Below are 19575 nucleotides of genomic sequence, written 5' to 3'. Positions count from 1 at the left end.
ATAGCCTCTCAAGACCAGACTGGAGGATCTGAGGATGGCAGGCACGAAGCCCCCCAAACCCGCCAGCTCGGAAAGGTTGGCGACCAGGAGCCAGTCCAGCAAAGACCGAGGCATGCACCTAAAAAGAAAAATCCCACTGAGCCACCAAATCACACTGAGCAAGCTTGAGAAGCATACCAAATAACGGGAGCCCCGAGATACCGGGAACCACCGTAATAAAAGCGACCGCTGGAGCGGTAAAACGGGAAAGCAAGCCGAAGGCCCCAGAGGAGTCAGGAACATGGATCCCAGAACCTGTACCGAATCCCATACCCTTGGCAGGGAGACCGAAGAAGAAGCAAACCTGAGACTGGGACCAATCACCCTAGTCCATGGGAAGAAACACCTTTCGCTCCTATATGAACAAAAACAACACCCTGAGAAATCCATAAATATCACAGGAGATGGGAGTGCTGCGTAAGTTCGCCGATTCATGGCCAAAGAACTGAGGAACAGAAACCACCCGTTTCGTGACAGTCAAAGGGCCGACCAGAAGACGTCAGAAACAAGCAGTCCATCCAGAAGGAAGTAGGCGAATCGCCTGGCAGGGCCACAACGGCACCACTGCCCCTAATTGCGAAGAGGTTTGGAAAGCCTAGGGGAGCGAATTGCCATGTGCCAAAACCAAAAGCACTGCTCCAAGAGAGGTGACCAAAGGAAAAAGTGACCCATAGGAAACTAACACCAGTCAGACCAAGTCCCCCTTCCCCCCCCCCCCCCCCCCGTTTCGGGCACTATGAAGAAAAAAGAAGGACAACCCCTAGCTCTAGAAGATCAGAAACCCCTGACCAAAGTTCCAGCAACCCGGGAAGGGGATCCCGCATCAGCGTCGTCTAAGTAAACACAATACCACAGCGACCCCAAGCTGAAATGGGAGAAAATAATGCAAAACAATGCAAACCAGTAGAAAGAAAAAACCAAAGATCCGCAACCTGATATTACAGGATCTCTCTTTCCTTGAGCAGTCGAAAGAGCAGGCAGGGGAAGCAAAGACCCCATGCAAGTGAAGTAGCGGACAGGAAACGAGCAGGAGGGGAATCATAAGTCCTGAATAGAAGGAAGAAATACCTCCTGAGAACATACTATGCAATATAAGAATGAGTAGGACAAATCCACAGCAGCCCGTGCAATCGGAACATCGCATGCCAGCTACTCCAAAATACGACAGCTCTCAAAGGAAAAATTTCGTATATAGTCTTGAAAGTCAATTTCATGTTACATTGCAAGGTTCATGCACAAATGTAAAATAGGTCAAAGCGGCCCAGGGACAGCAAAAGAGCGGACACCCCAGCTTAAGACCCTGGAATGCTAGCAATAGACAAGGATAGATGTGCTCGCAGGAAACCGAGAAGAGCCCCATGCCCCCAGAACTGCTCCAAATGTGCAGGTCTAAAGCGCAATAGGAATGGCCCCAATATGCAGGGAAAATCCCAACCTACACATGCTCACCCTTAGGAGACACCAAGCTAGATTAGGAGAGATCCGAGTGAAGCACTGGGAACTCACCTGCGAGCTGCCAAAATTGTCCCAGGAATCACCTGCCGGTAACTCATTACGGAGGCAAGCTGAAACAGGGTGGTAAGGACAGAGCAGATATCCCATCTAAGGGCCTGCAGAGATTCCCCCCCGGAAAGAGTGCTATCACAGCAGGCCAAACAACCCGGGAGACCCCCACACATAGCACTTGTATCCCAGGAAGGCCAAAAACTGTTAGCACTACCGAAGCATCTCCTTCCGAGGGCACAGAAAGCTGCGGCAGAGGACAATACCAGCTAGTTAAAAAAGCAAGGCCCCGAACACTGGGACGCCCCCAACAGCGCAGGAGCGCGATCCTCTTGCTCGCCGTAAGACCGTGAATCCCAGCCCACGGTAAAACAACTAAGCAGCCGTATAAGCGAACTCAGCCGCGGCCACCCGAACTCATGGCCCCTCCGTGGATAACACCATCCACGCTGCAGCGAACTCGGCAGTGCCAGAGATCAAGCAGGTGCCTGAAGCGCCGGCCCCCTGCTTCCGTGTGGAGAACACAGGGAGGCTGCAGAAGGCGCAGAGAAAAGAAGCTGCCGAACAGACTCCAAGAAATCCACGGCGCCAGCGTCGGAGTACAAGCACGAGCTGCCTGCTCGCAGACAGGTACTGTATTCACAAACAGCGACCAACTTGGCGACGCGAACACAGCCGTGACACCCGCCGTGCAAAGGGCAGCCCCAGGAACAGGCCGCAAGTGTTAGCACTCTCCCGCCCACGCAGCAGAAAAAGCTTGCGCTCCCGCACGCGGGAAAGCTCCAATTCAAACAACCATGCTCAAAACCCCAAGCTGGAGCCCTGTACAGAAACATCCACACATTCCAAATTCAATTTCCACATACTGCAAATTGTCCAACAAAGCTAAGCAGTTGATAAAGAAATTCCCTGCAGGGAACCATGCGACCGCACTGCAGCCCGTTCTCAGAACAAAACCTAAAACCAACAACAAAAACCCTAAGGTCGAAGACAACCGCCAAAATAAATCACACAGCTCCCACACCACTAGAAAATACACAGCCCGCAGAAGCAACGTGAAAAAGGAACACTCACAACCAAGCTGACAGGGCGGGCAGACGCCGGTAGACACCGGTCTAGCACCCCTGAAAAGGCACAATCATAAATAGCAAGTGGGCTCTCTTTTTTTTTTTTTTTTTTATAAGGGAAAGAAGAAAAATTAGAGACCCAGGTAGCCCTCTATCACAGGAGGGAGGGTGAGGCAGGGACAAGGGGGGGCCCAAGTGTAACCTCTAAAGCCGGCACCGTCCAGCCAGACACCCCTGTCTCACTGAAGAGAAAATCTCAACAGGAGAAATAGCATTGCCAGCTCACTGAAGAGAAACCTCAACAGGAGAAACAGAATGGCAGTCTCACTGAAGAGAAACCTCAACAAGAGAAAACAACAAACCAGGCACAGCCAGAATTCAGGAGCTAGTTGAATAGCGACTTTCCCCTGCTGGGAGATAGAGCATACTGATGATACAGGAGAAGGGCCAGCCAACAGGACCACCTGTCAATCAGTTTCTCTATCTCCGCCTGCTGGTAGATGTGGGCTATCCCCATTGGTCTCTGGATTCATCTGCTGCTGTTGCTAAGGATGGATGGATGTAGATATAGATAGATGTAGATATATATAGATATATAGATATATATATATAGATATATATATAAAACAACCAACAAGGAAAGACACTAAGAAGGGAACCCCCCTGTCCCTTTCAAGTACTCCTAACCTGTAGCCAAAATTGAACCATCTGATGGAGACTCGAGAAATACTGACTGCCAGTGAGTGTTTCCGAGTCTTATTTGCAGGTAGTACTGCAGAACCCACTTGCCTAAAGTCTACCAAGGTTGATTCTAGTGTTATTTGCTGACAGAGGACACAATGTACCCATCTGGACTGGTCTAGCAGGATGAGAAAACATGGCATATTATTGAAAAAGCAAATTCCAAAATCTTGTTCAATACAATTTCAAACACGAGTTCCTACCTGAAATGAGACTGCCTTCATAGATAGATGTAAAATGTATGAAATTTGCATTAAAGGCATTTATTCCCTAAGATACATGTTGAAAAAATATTTGAATAAAATTCTTGAAAATAAACTGCAATTATCTAGACAACAGCTTTTTATAATTAGATGGAGACGCGTTCCAAAACTATCACTTAATACATTCAGTCAAGTTTCTAAACTGGTAATAAAATTAAGTTTACTTACATACAATTTTATCCACTGGATCATGGTCATCAAATGTAACAAATCCAAAGCCTCTCTTTTTACCAGACTGCTTATCTGTAATAACTTCAATGCTTTCAATTTTTCCATATTCCTCAAAATAGCTTCGCAAATGATGTTCATCAGTGTCTTCTTTAATTCCACCAACAAACAACTTCTTCACAGTGACATGAGCACCAGGTTTGCCAGATTCCTAAAAAGGTTTAAAACAACAGTTGTATTTTCAAAGCAGAAGGAGAAATTAGGTTTCTACCTGCTAAATTTTTTCTTTATTTCCTGCAGACCGGCACAGAAACTGATGGGTTATAACGCACCTCTACTAGCAGGTGGAGACAAACTTCTGGCTGTAGTATAAGTGAGCTGTGCAGTCCCAAGTACAGTCAGTCTGATGAAAAGCCAAGCAGAACTAAGGAAAACTAATAACTGAACTATAAACAAAAAACAGCACTCTCAGAAAGAGAATATCAACTAATAGAAATACTATTGGATCTTGAATATAATAAGACCTTCAAAAACATCCCCACAGCTCGCCAGCTATGCTGTTCTTATAAACTCCTCTAAGAACCATGATAAGAGAGACACCGCAGGAAAAAACACACAATCTTCGTGCATGAACACCAAATAAAAACAACAAGGTAGGGTCTGTGCTGGGTCTGCAGGGATTAAAACAGGGGTGTCAAAGCCCCACTTCAAGGGCCGCAATCCAGTCGGGTTTTCAGGATTTCCCCAATGAATATGCTTGAGATCTATTAGCATACAATGAAAGCAGTGCATGCAAATAGATCTCATGCATATTCATTGGGGAAATCCTGAAAACCCGACTGGATTGCAGCTCTCGAGAAGGGACTTTGACACACCTGGATTAAAAGAAAGAAAATTAGTAGGTAAGAACCTAATTTCTCCAGACTGGCACAGAACGGATGGGACATACCAAAGCCGTACCCATCATGGGTGGGACTCCCAAAGAACCACCACAAGAACACGCTCACTGAACATCGCGTCCTGACGCACCTTAACATTCACTTGGTAGTGTCACACAAATGAATGAAGAGAAGACCAAACAGCAGCTTTGCAGAAATCCATCAGAGAAGACAGCCAAAGAATCTGCCTGACCCTGAGTGGAATGAGCTTTGAGAAATTCTGGAACTGGTGTTTTTTGAAGAAGAAATGCCAAATAGCCTCCTTGATCCATCACAAAATGGTATCCTTGGAAGTGCTGTCCGCCTTACGAGGACCCACTAAGAGGACAAAAAGATGATACAATTTCTGGAACTCCTGGGTCTCCTGAACCAAAAAAGCAAAGAACCCTACGGACATCCAATTTGCGCAACTGCCTCTACTCCAAAGAGCCCTCCCGACTACCCAATACCAGGAGGACCATGGACTGGTGAACATGAAAAGGTGAAACCACCTTCGGCAGAAAAGAGGGAACTAGCCGCAGCACGACCCACTCCCTAGAGAACACCAGGAAGGGAGGCCAACATGAGAAGGCTTGTGGTTCAGAAACACACCTTGTGGAAGTAACAGCCACCAGAAAGACTACCTTAAGAGTAAGGTCCTTCAACGTTCAGGAACCGAGAGGCTGAAAAGGAGGACGGACGAGCATGGAAAAAAACAGATTGAGATCCCAGGCCAGAACCAAAGGCTGCACTGGAGGTTGGAGCAATTTGCCGCTCTCAAAAAACGAATTACATCTGGAGAAGAGGCCAAATGCAGACCATGCAACAAACCGTGAAACATAAGACAAAGCTGCAAGCTGAACCCGGAGGGAAGACCAGGCAAGGCTCCTGTCCAGACTATCCTGCAAGAACTCCAAGAATTGAGGCAAATAAGTACAATGGAAAACCCCTCCACGTGCGGACCACCACCCCTCAAAGATATGACGAACTTGCACAGAAGCCTGAGAAGTAGACAGTCCCCGGGAACCTAAGAGGATGAAATCACCTTATCTGAATAACCTTACTTAGGCACTCCCCTTTCAAGAGCGAAGCCGTAAAACAAAAAGGACCAGATCGAACCTTGGAAAGGGCAGAGTCAGAAGGCTGGACGAGAGGGGTAGTGGAAGAGGATCTGCCATGAGAAAACGAACCAGATTTGTGTACCATGGGTGCCTGGACCAATCTGGAACCACCCGGATCACGTGGCTGGAATGACGAGCAATGCGAAGGATTCCTCTGCCTACCATCAGCCACGGGGAAAGATATACAAGAGGCCATCCGTCAGCCAAAACTACACAAGACTATCCAGCTCCTCAGCCTGATAGCCCCTGCACTGAATGAAGAACTTTGGCGCATTGGCAGCAAAACTCGTGGCCATCAAGTCCATGACCGGCTGGCCACAGGTCTGCACAATCAACTCGAAGGCTGCAGGACCGAGACACCACTCACCGGGATCCAGCACATGACAACTGAGGAAGTCCGCCTGGACAATCTCTATTCCCGCTATGTGGGAAGCTGAGATGTCCAGAAGATGATTCTCTGCCCAATCCATGAGCAGCAATGCCTCCTGCGCCACCACTTCCTTTCTTCTTAATTCTGTAAACCGTGCCGAGCTCTGCGCTTGCGGAGATGGCGCGGTATACAAACCTAAGGTTTAGTTTAGTTTAGATGACTCTCGGTTTCCCCTCCTTGATAAGTGATGCCACCGGAAGGTTCTGGTATCCAGAACATTGATTGACCAGGATGCCTCCACCTGAGGCCAGCTGCCCTGAGCCAAGGGACTGAGACATTGAGCTCCCCAACCAATAAGACTGGCATCTGAGACACACTGTCCACTGAGGCTGATCCAGACTCACTCCCTGCAAAAGATTGGAGGAGTGCAGCCACCAGTGGAGGCTACAACGAACTAACCTCTGAAGAGGAATGGGAGAGTCCAGATCGAGCGTCTGAGACGACCACCGCTGAAGAAGAGCATACTGAAGTGGGCATCTGTGAGCCTGACCATGTCCAGGGATACCGCCATCGACTCACAAGACAAAGAAAATCCTGACAACTCAGAGAACAAATCTGCAACAGCAACTTGAACATTTGAGTCTCTGGAATGACGACTCTTCAAGCTGGTATCGAAGAGCATTCCAAGGTACTCCTCTACAACCCGTGTCGTAAAATCGGGAGCTCTCCTGAAAGGACTTTTGCTCGAATCAACCAGTCGTCCAGATAGGGATGAACCAGAATGCCCTCCTTGTGCAAGGTCACTGCCACCACAACCATAATCTTGATAGAAGTCCATGAAGCCGCGGCCAGACCAAAAGGAAGCACACAAAATCAATAGTGCCTTCCCAAAATCGCAAAACGAAGGAAACGCTGATGGGAAGCCTGAATTGGAACATGCAGATAGGCATTCCACTGGTTGAATGGCAAGAATCACTAATCTCAGGGTCTCCATGCGACAAGACGGAATCCGGAGCACCCTGTTGACTTCTTGAGATCCAAAAAGGTTGAAAAGACCCCTCAGGCACTACAAAGTAAATGGAGGAGTACCTGTCGGTGCAAAACTGAGGAGATACTGGAACCACCGCTTGAGGTTGAGCAATCTTTGTAGCATCTGGCAAAAAGCCCGCTGCTTCAATGCTGCCTGACAAGGAGAAGTGAGAAAACGATCTGGCAAGAGTCCGAAAAAACTTCAGAGCACAGCCATCCTGAATCACTTCCTGGACCCACTGATCTGTTGTGATCTTGGTCCACCCCTAGTAACTCCCGCAAAAAGGCATCCATCAGCAACAAGGGAAGGGACCACAAGGAGTCACAACCCCCCCCCTGCATGCGCTGAAAGAAACTGCACCTGGGTAGAAATGAAATCATCCCGTACCAGGGCGGAACCTATGAAAATCAGGCAAATGCCCCTGGGTGACACCACCCTGTGCAGGCGGGCGAGGAAAGTTCTTAGAATCAGTCAAGGCCTGAACCAACTTATCCAATTCCTCGTCAAATATAAAAGAGCCTCAAAAAGGAAATTTAATAAGCTTAGCCTTAGATGCCACATCCGCCGACCAACCACGAAGCCACAGGGTGCGGGCGAAAAGCAATGGACTTGGCCAAAGCCCACAACAGATCATACACGGCATCTGAAAGATAAGAAGTGCCAAGCTCAATTTTAGCAACCTCCTGGTCCACCAAGGACTAGTCTTCAGACTCCCGATCAAGCACTAGGTTGGACCACCAGAAACAAACCCAGGCTACCGACTCCAACTTAGACAAGACAAAATTTAACACAAAACCCAACAGCCCTACACTAAACCAGGTAAAGACTGCTCAGGCTTACAACCTCCACCTGCTGGAGATTGAGAACACACTGTTTGTACTTGCACTGCACAGTCCACTTATACTACAGCCAAAGGTTTATGTCTCAGTCTCCACCTGCTGGTGGAGGTCCATTATAACCCATATGTTTCTCTGACGGTCTGGAGGGATGATAAAGAACAGCTGCTTACCTCAAAGAAGGTTTCCCCAACATATAAGAGAAATAGAACCACACTTAGTGTTGGCAACACCTCAAAAAGTCATGTCAAGAGCTTGCACCCAAGCTAAAGAAAAACCTTTCTGGCATCTCTTCAGCATGTAATGGCATTTATGCATTACCGTATTTTCACGCAAATAACACGCACCCGTATAAAACGCGCACACGTGTATAGCGCGCAGAAATCACGATGATAAGCACAAAAACTTTGGTATAACGCGCTCACGATTATACCGCGCATGCTGCCCGACTCTCCGTTCACCCCGACTTCCGTGCACTGCCCCGCCTCTCCGTGCGCTGTCCCGACTCTCCGTTCACCCCCCCTGACTTCCGTGCACTGCCCCGCCTCTCCGTGCGCTGTCCCGACTCTCCGTTCACCCCCCCTGACTTCCGTGCACTGCCCCGCCTCTCCGTGCGCTGTCCCGACTCTCCGTTCACCCCCCCCCTGACTTCCGTGCACTGCCCTGACTTTCCGTGCGCTGTCCCGACTCTCCGTTCACCCCCCCTGACTTCCGTGCACTGCCCCGCCTCTCCGTGCGCTGTCCCGACTCTCCGTTCACCCCCCCCTGACTTCCGTGCACTGCCCCGCCTCTCCGTGCGCTGTCCCGACTCTCCGTTCACCCCCCCTGACTTCCATGCACTGCCCTGACTTTCCGTGCGCTGTCCCGACTCTCCGTTCACCCCCCTGACTTCCGTGCACTGCCCTGACTTTCCGTGCGCTGTCCCAACTCTCCGTTCACCCCCCTGACTTCCGTGCACTGCCCCGCCTCTCCGTGCGCTGTCCCGACTCTCCGTTCACCCCCCCCCCCCGACGTCCGATTCATCCCCCCCCCCCGGAAGGACCATTCGCACCCCCACCCCGAAGGACCGCCGACTACCCGACAATATCGGGCCAGGAGGGAGCCCAAACCCTCCTGGCCACGGCGACCCCCCTACCCCCACCCCGCACTACATTACGGGCAGGAGGGATCCCAGGCCCTCCTGCCCTCGACGCAAACCCCCCTCCCCCCCAACGACCGCCCCCCCCAAGAACCTCCGACCGCCCCCCCCAGCCGACCCGCGACCCCCCTGGCGACCCCCACGACGCCCTCACCCCCCTTCCCCGTACCTTTGGTAGTTGGGCCAGAAGGGAGCCCAAACCCTCCTGGCCACGGCGACCCCCTAACCCCACCCCGCACTACATTACGGGCAGGAGGGATCCCAGGCCCTCCTGCCCTCGACGCAAACCCCCCTCCCCCCCAACGACCGCCCCCCCCAAGAACCTCCAACCGCCCCCCCAGCCGACCCGCGACCCCCCTGGCGACCCCCACGACCCCCCCACCCCCCCGTCCCCGTACCTTTGGTAGTTGGCCGGACAGACGGGAGCCAACCCCGCCTGTCCGGCAGGCAGCCAACGAAGGAAGGAGGCCGGATTGGCCCAGCCGTCCTAAAGCTCCGCCTACTGGTGGGGCCTAAGGCGCGTGGGCCAATCAGAATAGGCCCTGGAGCCTTAGGTCCCACCTGGGGGCGCGGCCTGAGGCACATGGGCCCAACCCGACCATGTGCCTCAGGCCGCGCCCCCAGGTGGGACCTAAGGCTCCAGGGCCTATTCTGATTGGCCCACGCGCCTTAGGCCCCACCAGTAGGCGGAGCTTTAGGACGGATGGGCCAATCCGGCCTCATTCCTTCGTTGGCTGCCTGCCGGACAGGCGGGTTTGGCTCCCGTCTGTCCGGCCAACTTCCAAAGGTACGGGGAAGGGGGGTGGGGGGGTCGTGGTGGTCGGCCAGGGGGGTCGCGGGTCGGCTGGGGGGGCGGTCGGAGGTTCTTGGGGGGGGGACGGTCGTTGGGGGGGAGGGGGGTTTGCGTCGAGGGCAGGAGGGCCTGGGATCCCTCCTGCCCGTAATGTAGTGCGGGGTGGGGTTAGGGGGTCGCCGTGGCCAGGAGGGTTTGGGCTCCCTTCTGGCCCGATATTGTCGGGAAGTCGGCGGTCCTTCGGGGTGGGGGTGCGAGTGGTCCTGCCGGGGGGGGGGGATGTATCGGACGTCGGGGAGTCGGCCGGGCAAGAGGGCTTGGGCTCCCTCTTGCTCCGATCGTGGATGCGGGTGGGAGCGCGTGCGAGTGGTCGTTCGGGGTGGGGGTGCGAGTGGTCCTGCTGGGGGGGTGAATCGGGCGTCGGGCGGGGTGGGAACTATGTTTTAAAACTTTCGTATACCGCGCTCACGCATATAACGCGCGAGGGGTATGCGCGGTAGGTAAAAACGCGTATAACGCGCGCGTTATATGCGTGAAAATACGGTAGTCTACAGACCTTGCCCCTTTCAGTCAAAGAAAGAGATTAGATTCTTACCTTGATAAAGCAGTTATTTACAGTAACAGGTGATATCCATGGACAGCATGCAGATATTCTCACATGTGGGCGACGTCATCCATTGAGCCCGGTATGGACAGTGCTAAAATTGTACTAACTTCTTAAGCAGCTTCGAGATTGCCCACACCGCACACATGTGAATGCCTTCCTGCCTGACGTCAACTCACAGTTCCTCAGTTCTGTAAGCAAGCTAAGCAGCTAACCAGGGGAGGTGGGAGGGAGGTGAGAATTATCTGCCTGCTGTCCCCGGATAAAGCACTTTTACACACCTTAAAATGGGTTATCCAGGAACAGCAGGCAGATATTCTCACCTGTGGGTGACGTCATCCATGGAACCCCGGTAGGGACATCTGCAAAAGTGCATTGCCACTTTAAGAAATTTAGAAAGTTCACATTTACCTGCACCGTGCATGCGCGAGTATCTTCCTGCCCAACATAAGTGTGCAGCGCCTGTTCAATAAGCCAGTTAAAGAAGCTGACCAGGAGAGGTGGGTTGGTTGTGAGAAAATCAGCTTGTTGTCCCTGGATAACACCTGTTACGGCAAGTAACTGTGCTTTATTCCAGGACAAGCAGGCAGCATATTCTCACATGTGGGTGACCTCCAAGCTAACCAGAATGGGATGGTGGGGGTATTGGCCTTTTAGGAAAATAAGTTTTGTAATACTGACTAGCCGAAGTGCCCATCCCATATAGAAAAAGATTCCAGACAATAATGTGAGGTGAATGTATGAACCAAGGACTAAGTAGCAAACTTTGCAGATTTCATCAATAGGAGTAGAGCGAAGAAAAGCTACTAATGCTGTCAAAGCTCAAACTTTATGGGCTGTGACCCAACTCTCCAGTTGAACCCCAGCCTGAGCATAAAGCAATGTTACTTACCGTAACAGTTGTTATCCAGGGACAGCAGGCAGCTATTCTCACTAGTGGGTGATGTCATCCGACAGAGCCCCGATATGGACGTCTCACAAGCATATTTTGCTTGAAGAAACTCAGAAGTTTCGAGATGCCCGCACCGTGCATGCGCCAGTGCCTTCCCGCCCGATGGTCCGGGCGTGTCTCCTCAGTTCAAGTAGCTAGCAGAGAAGCCAACCCAGGGGAGGTGGGTGGGACGTGAGAATAGCTGCCTGCTGTCCCTGGATAACAACTGTTACGGTAAGTAACAATGCTTTATCCCAGGACAAGCAGGCAGGTATTCTCACTAGTGGGTGACCTCGAAGCTAACCTCAATGGGATGGTGGGAGAGTTGGCAACTTAGGAGAATAAATTTTGTAACACTGTTTGGCCAAACTGTCCATCCCTTCTGGAGAAAGTATCCAGACAATAATGAGAGGTAAAAGTATGAACCGAGGACCAGGTGGCAGCCTTACAAATCTCCTCAATCGGTGTCGATCTGAAGAAGGCTACAGAGACTGCCATTGCTTTGACCTTATGGGCTGTGACCTTACAGGGAAGGGGTAATCCAGCCTGGGCATAGCAGAAAGAGATACAAGCAGCCATCCAGTTGGAGATGGTGCGCTTCGATACAGGCCGTTCCAACTTGTTCGGATCAAAGGAGACGAAAAGTTGAGGAGCAGTTCTGTGTGGTTTGGTGCGATCCAAGTAGAAAGCCAAAGCACGTTTACAGTCCAGAGTGTGAAGAGCTGATTCTCCAGGATGAGAATGAGGCTTTGGAAAAAACACTGGAAGAACAATGGAATGGTTGAGATGAAATTCAGAGACCACTTTAGGCAGGAATTTCAGATGAGTGCGGAGGACCACCTTGTCATGATGGAATATTGAAAGGTGGATCCGCCACTAAGGCCTGAAGCTCACTGACCCTGCGAGCAGACATGAGGGCCACTAGAAAAACCACTTTCCAAGTGAGAAACTTCAGTGGAGCCTTGTTGAGAGGCTCAAAAGGAGGTTTCATAAGGTGAGAAAGGACCACATTAAGGTCCCAAACCACTGGAGGAGGTTTGAGAGGAGGATTGACATGGAAAAGTCATTTCATAAATCTGGAAACCACAGGATGAGCAGAGAGAGAGGTTTCCCTTGTAGAGGCTGATGGAAAGCCGCAATAGCACTCAGGTGGACTCGTATAGATGTAGACTTGAGGCCAGACTGAGACAGGTGTAGAAGATAGTCCAATACAGAAGATAGGGAGGCTCGCTGAGGCTCCTTAGAATTAGAAACACACCATGAAGAAAATCTAGTCCATTTTTGGGAGTAGCATTGTCGAGTAGCAGGCTTCCGGGAAGCCTCCAAAACATCCCTCACCGCCTGGGAAAACTGGTGAGGAGTTACGTTGAGAGGAACCAAGCTGTCAGGTGGAGAGACTGCAGATTGGGATGAAGTAGAGATCCCTGATGCTGAGTAAGCAGTGAAGGAAACACTGGAAGAAGGAATGGCTCCCTGCTGCTGAGTTGAAGTAGAAGGGAGTATCGAGGCTGTCTGGGCCACCGAGGAGCTATTAGAATCATGGTGGCATGGTCGGACTTCAGCTTGACCAGAGTCTTTTGAATGAGAGGAAATGGAGGAAACGCATACAGAAAGCGAGTTTCCCAATCCAGCAGAAAGGCATCTGCCTCGAGACGATGAGGAGTGTAGATCCTGGAGCAGAATTGAGGCAGCTTGAAGTTGTGGGGAGCCGCAAAGAGGTCTATCAGAGGCGTTCCCCACTGTGCAAAGATCTGATGAAGGGGGCTGGATGGAGTGTCCATTCGTGAGGCTGGAGGAGACGACTTAAGTTGTCCGCCAACACATTGTCCTTCCCCTGAATGTAGACAGCTTTGAGGAAGGCGTTGTGGCGAACCGCCCAATCCCAGACTCTGAGAGCTTCCTGGCAGAGGGAGGCCGAGCCCTTGCCCCCCTGCTTGTTGACATAATACATGGCAACCTGATTGTCCATGCGAATGAGGACCACCATGTCGTGAAGCAGATGTTGAAAAGCTTGAAGAGCATTGAAGATGGCTCTGAGCTCCAGAAGATTGATTTGATGGAGTTGGTCCGCACTGGTCCAGAATCCCTGAGTGCGAAGACCATCCAGATGAGCTCCCCATGCATAGGTCGAAGAATCGGTTGTGAGAACCTTCTGGTGGGGAGGAGTGTGAAACAGCAAACCTCTGGATAGATTCGAAGAGGTCATCCACCAAAGTAGAGACTGCCGAAGAGCAGGAGTGACTGTGATGTGTCGAGTCAACGGGTCTGACATCTGAGTCCATTGAGAAGCCAGGGTCCACTGAGGAATCCTGAGATGAAGTCTGGCAAAAGGCGTCACATGAACTGTAGAGGCCATGTGGCCCAGGAGCACCATCATGTGTCTCGCTGAGATGGACTGGCGAGAAGACACCGACTGGCAGAGATGAAGAAGAGCTTCCATTCGTTGAGGAGGAAGGAACGCTCCGAGTCGAATGGTATCCAGGACCGCCCCGATGAAGGGGAGAGACTGGGTAGGCTGTAGATGAGATTTGGGAAAGTTAATCTCGAAGCCCAAACTCTGCAGGAAGCAAATTGTTGCCAGGGTCTCCGATATGACCCCTGGAGCTGAGGGGGCTTTGATGAGCCAGTCGTCGAGGTAGGGAAATACCTGAAGACCCCTGTTCCGGAGTGCAGCGGCCACTACTATCAGACACTTCGTGAAGACTCTGGGAGACGAGGACAGGCCGAATGGAAGCACGCGATACTGCAGATGTCCCACCTGAAATCTGAGGAACTTGCGAGAGGCCGGATGAATGGGAATGTGGGTGTAGGCCTCCTTGAGATCTAGAGAGCATAACCAGTCGTTCTGCTCGAGGAGGGGGTAGAGAGAAGCAAGGGTCAGCATGCAAAACCTCTCCTTGACCAAGAACTTGTTGAGGACCCTGAGGTCCAGAATGGGTCGCAGGTCGCCCGTCTTCTTCGGGACGAGGAAGTACCGGGAGTAAAACCCCCGGTTGTGTTGGTCCACAGGGACCGATTCGATGGCACGAAGCCGGAGCAAAGCCTGAGCTTCCTGAAGAAGAAGGGCGGTCTGTGTCAAGTTGGAAGGATCTCTCTTGGAGGGTGGTCCGGGGGAACCCGATGGAACTGAAGAGAGTACCCTTCCTTGATGATGGTAAGGACCCAGAAGTCGGAGGTGATAGCCGTCCATCGATGGAAAAAATGATGAAGGCAACCCCCAATGGGGAAGGGATGGCAGAACGAGGTTGGTTATGCTCCCTAAGAGAGAGTCAAAAAGGCTGAGGAGCCTTAGGGACAGTAGACGGTTGAGGCTTCTGTTGAGCCTTCTATGGAGGCTGTCTGTTCGCCGGTTGTCTCGCAGCCAGAGCTTGCCTCGGAGTATAACGCCGCTGATAGATCAAGGGCGGTCAAGCAGGTCGAGACTGTTGAGGCTTAGGCTTGGGCCGAAGAATGGACTGAAAGGATTTTTCATGGTCAGATAGCTTCTTCGTCACAGTCTCGATGGACTCGTCAAATAAATCCGCTCCCGCACAAGGAACATTGGCAAGTCTGTCCTGGAGGTTCGGGTCCATGTCAATGGTCCGAAGCCATGCCAATCGACGCATAGCAACGGAACAGGCGGCAGCCCGTGCCGAAAGCTCAAAGGCATTGTAAGAGGATTGCATCAACTGGAGACGTAGCTGGGACAGCGAAGCAACTACTTCCTCAAATTCGAAGCGAGCCTGAGACTCAATGTAAGGTGTGAACTTCCGAAGCACAGGCAGGAAGAACTCCAAATAAGTTGCAAAATGAAAAGTATAATTTAGAACTCGGGAAGCCATCATCGAGTTCTGGTATATTCTCCTCCCAAACTTATCCATTGTTCTGCCTTCGCGACCCGGAGGCACCGAGGCGTACACCTGGGACGGATGAGACCGCTTGAGGGAGGATTCGACCAGCAGGGATTGGTGAGAGAGTTGAGAGCCCTCGAACCCCTTGTGATGAACCGTGCGGTACCGGGCATCCAACTTGCCAGGGACCGCAGGAATGGAGTATGGCGTTTCAAAACATCTCATGAACGTTTGGTCGAGAAGTTTGTGCAGAGGCAGGCGAAGAGACTCCGCAGGAGGATTAGGCAAATGCATGGTGTCGAGGAATTCCTTGGAGTACCGAGAACCGGAGTCCAAGGTAATGTCCAGGTCATCCGCCATCTGCCTGAGGAAAGAAGAAAAAGACAATTGATCCGCCAGCACAGGCCTACGAGAAGGACTGGACGAAGTCGAGGCCTCGGGATCCACAGAGACCTGGGATCGACAGGGGGAATAAGAGACACACGGCTCCTCGAACTCCGGCCCCTGCGGAGGAGACATGTCCGACGAAGAATACCCCAGTCGCGGCAGCTTCTTCTGCGGTGAAACTGTAGAGTGCCACGAGGAGTGCCGTGAGGAATGTCTGGACCGATGCCCCTCTCGGTGTCTGGAGGGGGATCTAGAATGACGATGCTTAGAATGGTCCCCCGACGCCTCTAACGAGTAGATGGGACTCGAGGCCGTAGAGCGCAGAGGCGGGAGATTCGACGCCTCTCAAGATGCAGTCCAGGCCTGGTAAGGAGTGCGGAAGAACTCTTCCTGTGACTTGCGATGCCCAGGGCTTCGATTACCCAAAGAGGGATTCCACACCTCTTTGTCCGGAGGCGTGATGGGCTCTAAAGGGGGCATGTCACTAAAGGAGGCCCGCCTCGAGGGATCGGCCACCATTCGCCGCTCCTCCTCGCCAAGCAGCGAGATCGACCGGCGAGGAGGAGGAGAAGGGGGCGGTCCGCCCCCTGGAATCGGAACCAGAAGGTCACCCTGGATCGTGGCAATCAACTTGGGTCCCATGGTTGTCATGAGCTCGACAAATTGAGCCTCCAAAAGGGACTGCAACGAAGCCGATAAGGAGGGATCCGCACCAAAAGGGGGCCCTCCTGCACGGTCTTCGCGCTCCTTCGTGGTCGAGTGCTTTTGCTTGGAAGCCTTCGGCACTTTGAGAACCACGGGTGGAATGGGAGGAGGCGGTACCTGATCCGAGGAGACGGAGGAAGGCACCGGCGCCGAAGTCGGGGTCAAAACCGGGACAAACGAAGCCGGCTTCAGGAGACCCGGTGTAGCAGGAGTGGTGGAGGGTTTCGTAGCTGCAGGCGAAGCGCCAGCCGAAGTCGAAGCTGAAGGTTCCTTCGCAGCTTCCATCTTGAACATCGACTCCCACAAAAAACAGTGACGCTTAAACGCCCGCGCTGTGAGTGTGGAACAAGGCCGGCACGATTTCGGGAAATGTTCCGGACCAAGACACTGCAGGCAGCGTCGATGCAGGTCCGTCAGCGAAATCGCGTGCTGGCACTTGCTACACTTTTTAAAACCGGTAATTGGCCGGGACATAGGCAAGATCGAAGGAGTGGGGCCTGAGCCACGCGGCCGACCCGGTCGAATCGCTGGAAGAAATTTTTATTTTTTTTTTTGAAAAAAGAAACAAAAGAAATAAAACACACGATAAAGAGTAAAATAAACTCAAAACCGCGGCTATAGAAGGCAAAAGAACGGGAATTCAGTCAGCGCAGAATCGAAGTAAAACTTCTCAGCTCCGCGGAAAGAAAAGAACTGAGGAGACACGCCCGGACCATCAGGCGGGAAGGCACTGGCGCATGCGCGGTGCGGGCATCTCGAAACTTCTGAGTTTCTTCAAGCAAAATATGCTTGTGAGACGTCCGTATCGGGGCTCTGTCGGATGACATCACCCACTAGTGAGAATACCTGCCTGCTTGTCCTGGGATAACAAAACAATATGCAGGAAGCCAACCAGTTGGAAATCGTTCTCTTGGAAACAGGATACTCCAACTTGTTAAGGTCAAAAGAGACAAAAAGTTGAGATGTTCTATGTGGCTTTATTCTGTCAAGATAAAAGGCCAAAGCTCGTTTTCAATCCAGAATGTGAACAGCATGGATGAGAATGAGGCTTGGGAAAAATTACTGGAACACAATCGATTGATTGAGATGAAACTCAATGATGATTCAGACTAGTTGGGCCATTTGGCCTTTATCTGCCATCATAGAAACATGACGGCAGAAAAAAGGCCTAATGACCTATTTAATCTGGCCATCCAGAGAAACCCTTCTCTATCTCTCTGTTTCTATATGGTTACTGCGGATGGGCAGACTAGATGGGCCATTTGGCCTTTATTTGCCATCATGTTTCTATATGGTTACTGCAGATGAGCAGACTAGATGGGCCATTTGGCATTTATCTGCCATCACGTTTCTATATGGTTACTGCAGATAAGTTTCAAGTTTAATAGATCTCTTGATTAATAGCTTAATCTTACTTCTAAGCGATGAACAATTTAAAATACATTCAATGGAAAACAATACAGTACAAACTTTAAATAATAACATTGGGTTAAAGACTAACACATCATTCTCATAACACAGGGTAAAAAGGGAATGTGAAATACAATTCAATATAGGAAAGCAGTACAAAGGAAAAGTACAATAGGGAAACAAATGAAAGCACCTGGCCTAAGGATTATTAAATTAAGTACCAAAGGCATCTTTAAAAAGAAATGTTTTTAGATTACTTTTGAATTTTCCTAGATCCTGCTCCTTCTGTGGAGCGGTTACCGAAAAAATAAACTGCCGTCTAGTATTGATGATTTTAAGCGAAGGAATAGTTAATAAATTTTGTTCATTAGATCTTAAAGCTCTGTTTGGATGATATGGAATTAATAATTTATATATAAATGCTGGAGTTTTATTGAGAAGAGACTTAAAGGTGAGCAAGCAAAGTTTATATGTTATCCGATGAACAACTGGAAGCCAATGCGCGTTTTTTAGTAGCACACTAGATGGGCCATTTGGTCTTTATCTGCCATCATGTTTCTATGACTTTTGGTAAAAACTTTGGATGGATGCGAAGCACAACTTTGTCATAGAGGAACACTGTAAAAGGTAGGTCCACTACTAGCGCTTGAAGTCTACTTCATGGGATGGGTGCGGCGGGTTCGGAGGATCTCTTCCTCTCCGTCCTCATCGAGGTCCTCCCGGGGTTACTCGCCCTCGGGTCGGCCTCGGGCGAAGTGTCGATCGAGGAAGCCCACACACCGGGCTTCTAATCGACGACATGGTCGCTCCTCGACGACCGGGGCCGAGACCCTGCGGGTCTCCGAACTGCGCCTCGATAACCCGAGGCTTTTTCGTTCGTCTGAGGTTGAGTGCTCGAGGGACTCTTCGCCAAGACGAAAGGGGCGTGCCTCGGTGCCCCATACCCCGGGGACTTCCTGAAGGGGTTCCTCGGGGCATGGGCGGTCCCCGACCCCGTCCAGATCGCTCGGTGCGGCTTCTTGGGGCTCGGGGTCTGGCACGGGGAAGGAACCTCGATACTCACGCGAGGCTTCTCCTTCCTTCTTGGCGAGGCGCTCGTCTCGATCTCCCTCTCCGCCTTCGAAGCCCTCCTCTTTCTCGAGGTTCATACTGGATATGGGAAGGGCTTTGGACCTTGATCTGGGAGCAGGATCAAAGTACACGAAGGAGTTTTTGGAGGAACAGGATTTGCCCTCCCCTCCTCGAGAGACACCTCGGCTACCTCTCAATAAGGTTCTTAACCAGACCTTCTTGAGGAACCTTGACTCCCCTCTTACAGTCACAGCGGTGCCTTCTAAGATGGAGTCCAAATATCGCACGGTTCCGTGCAAGGGCTTTGATAAGGCACAGCTGTCCCACCAGTCCCTACTGGTGGAGTCAGCTTTGAAGAAGTCGCAGCCTTCCAGAGTCTCGGCGGCTGTTCCCCCCAGACGGGAGGGACGGACCTTAGACAAGTTTGGTCGTCGCCTCTATTCCAACTCTTTGATGGCGACTAGGGTCCTGAATTACGCATTCACCTTCTCGTCTTATTTGAGACAGATGGTGAAGTCGTTGCCGAGGTATTATGGAGTCATGCCAGATTCCCATAAAGAGGATTTTGGGGCTTTTATGTCCAATTTGTCCCAACTGCGTCTCTACCTCTTCCATGCGGTGTATGACGCATTTGAGCTCGCCTCTCGTGTG

The 19575-nt window shown here is 51.3% G+C and overlaps 1 protein-coding gene across 13 annotated transcripts in view; it reads right to left on the bottom strand.

Annotated features, from left to right (window-relative positions):
* HNRNPA2B1 (heterogeneous nuclear ribonucleoprotein A2/B1) overlaps positions 1-19575 on the bottom strand; it is a 206296-nt gene that overhangs the window by 111486 nt on the left and 75235 nt on the right. For all 13 annotated transcript variants that reach the window (XM_033930799.1, XM_033930801.1, XM_033930797.1 and 10 more), the window contains exon 4: positions 3782-3992. In XM_033930799.1, coding sequence (XP_033786690.1) covers positions 3782-3992 — 211 coding nt within the window. The remainder of the gene's footprint in view (positions 1-3781; positions 3993-19575) is intronic.

The sequence above is a fragment of the Geotrypetes seraphini genome, chromosome 2 (genome assembly GCF_902459505.1).
Source record: "Geotrypetes seraphini chromosome 2, aGeoSer1.1, whole genome shotgun sequence".
NCBI lineage: Eukaryota > Metazoa > Chordata > Amphibia > Gymnophiona > Dermophiidae > Geotrypetes > Geotrypetes seraphini.
Note: the sequence above shows the minus strand (reverse complement) of the source record. Positions and strands in the feature narration are given on the sequence as shown.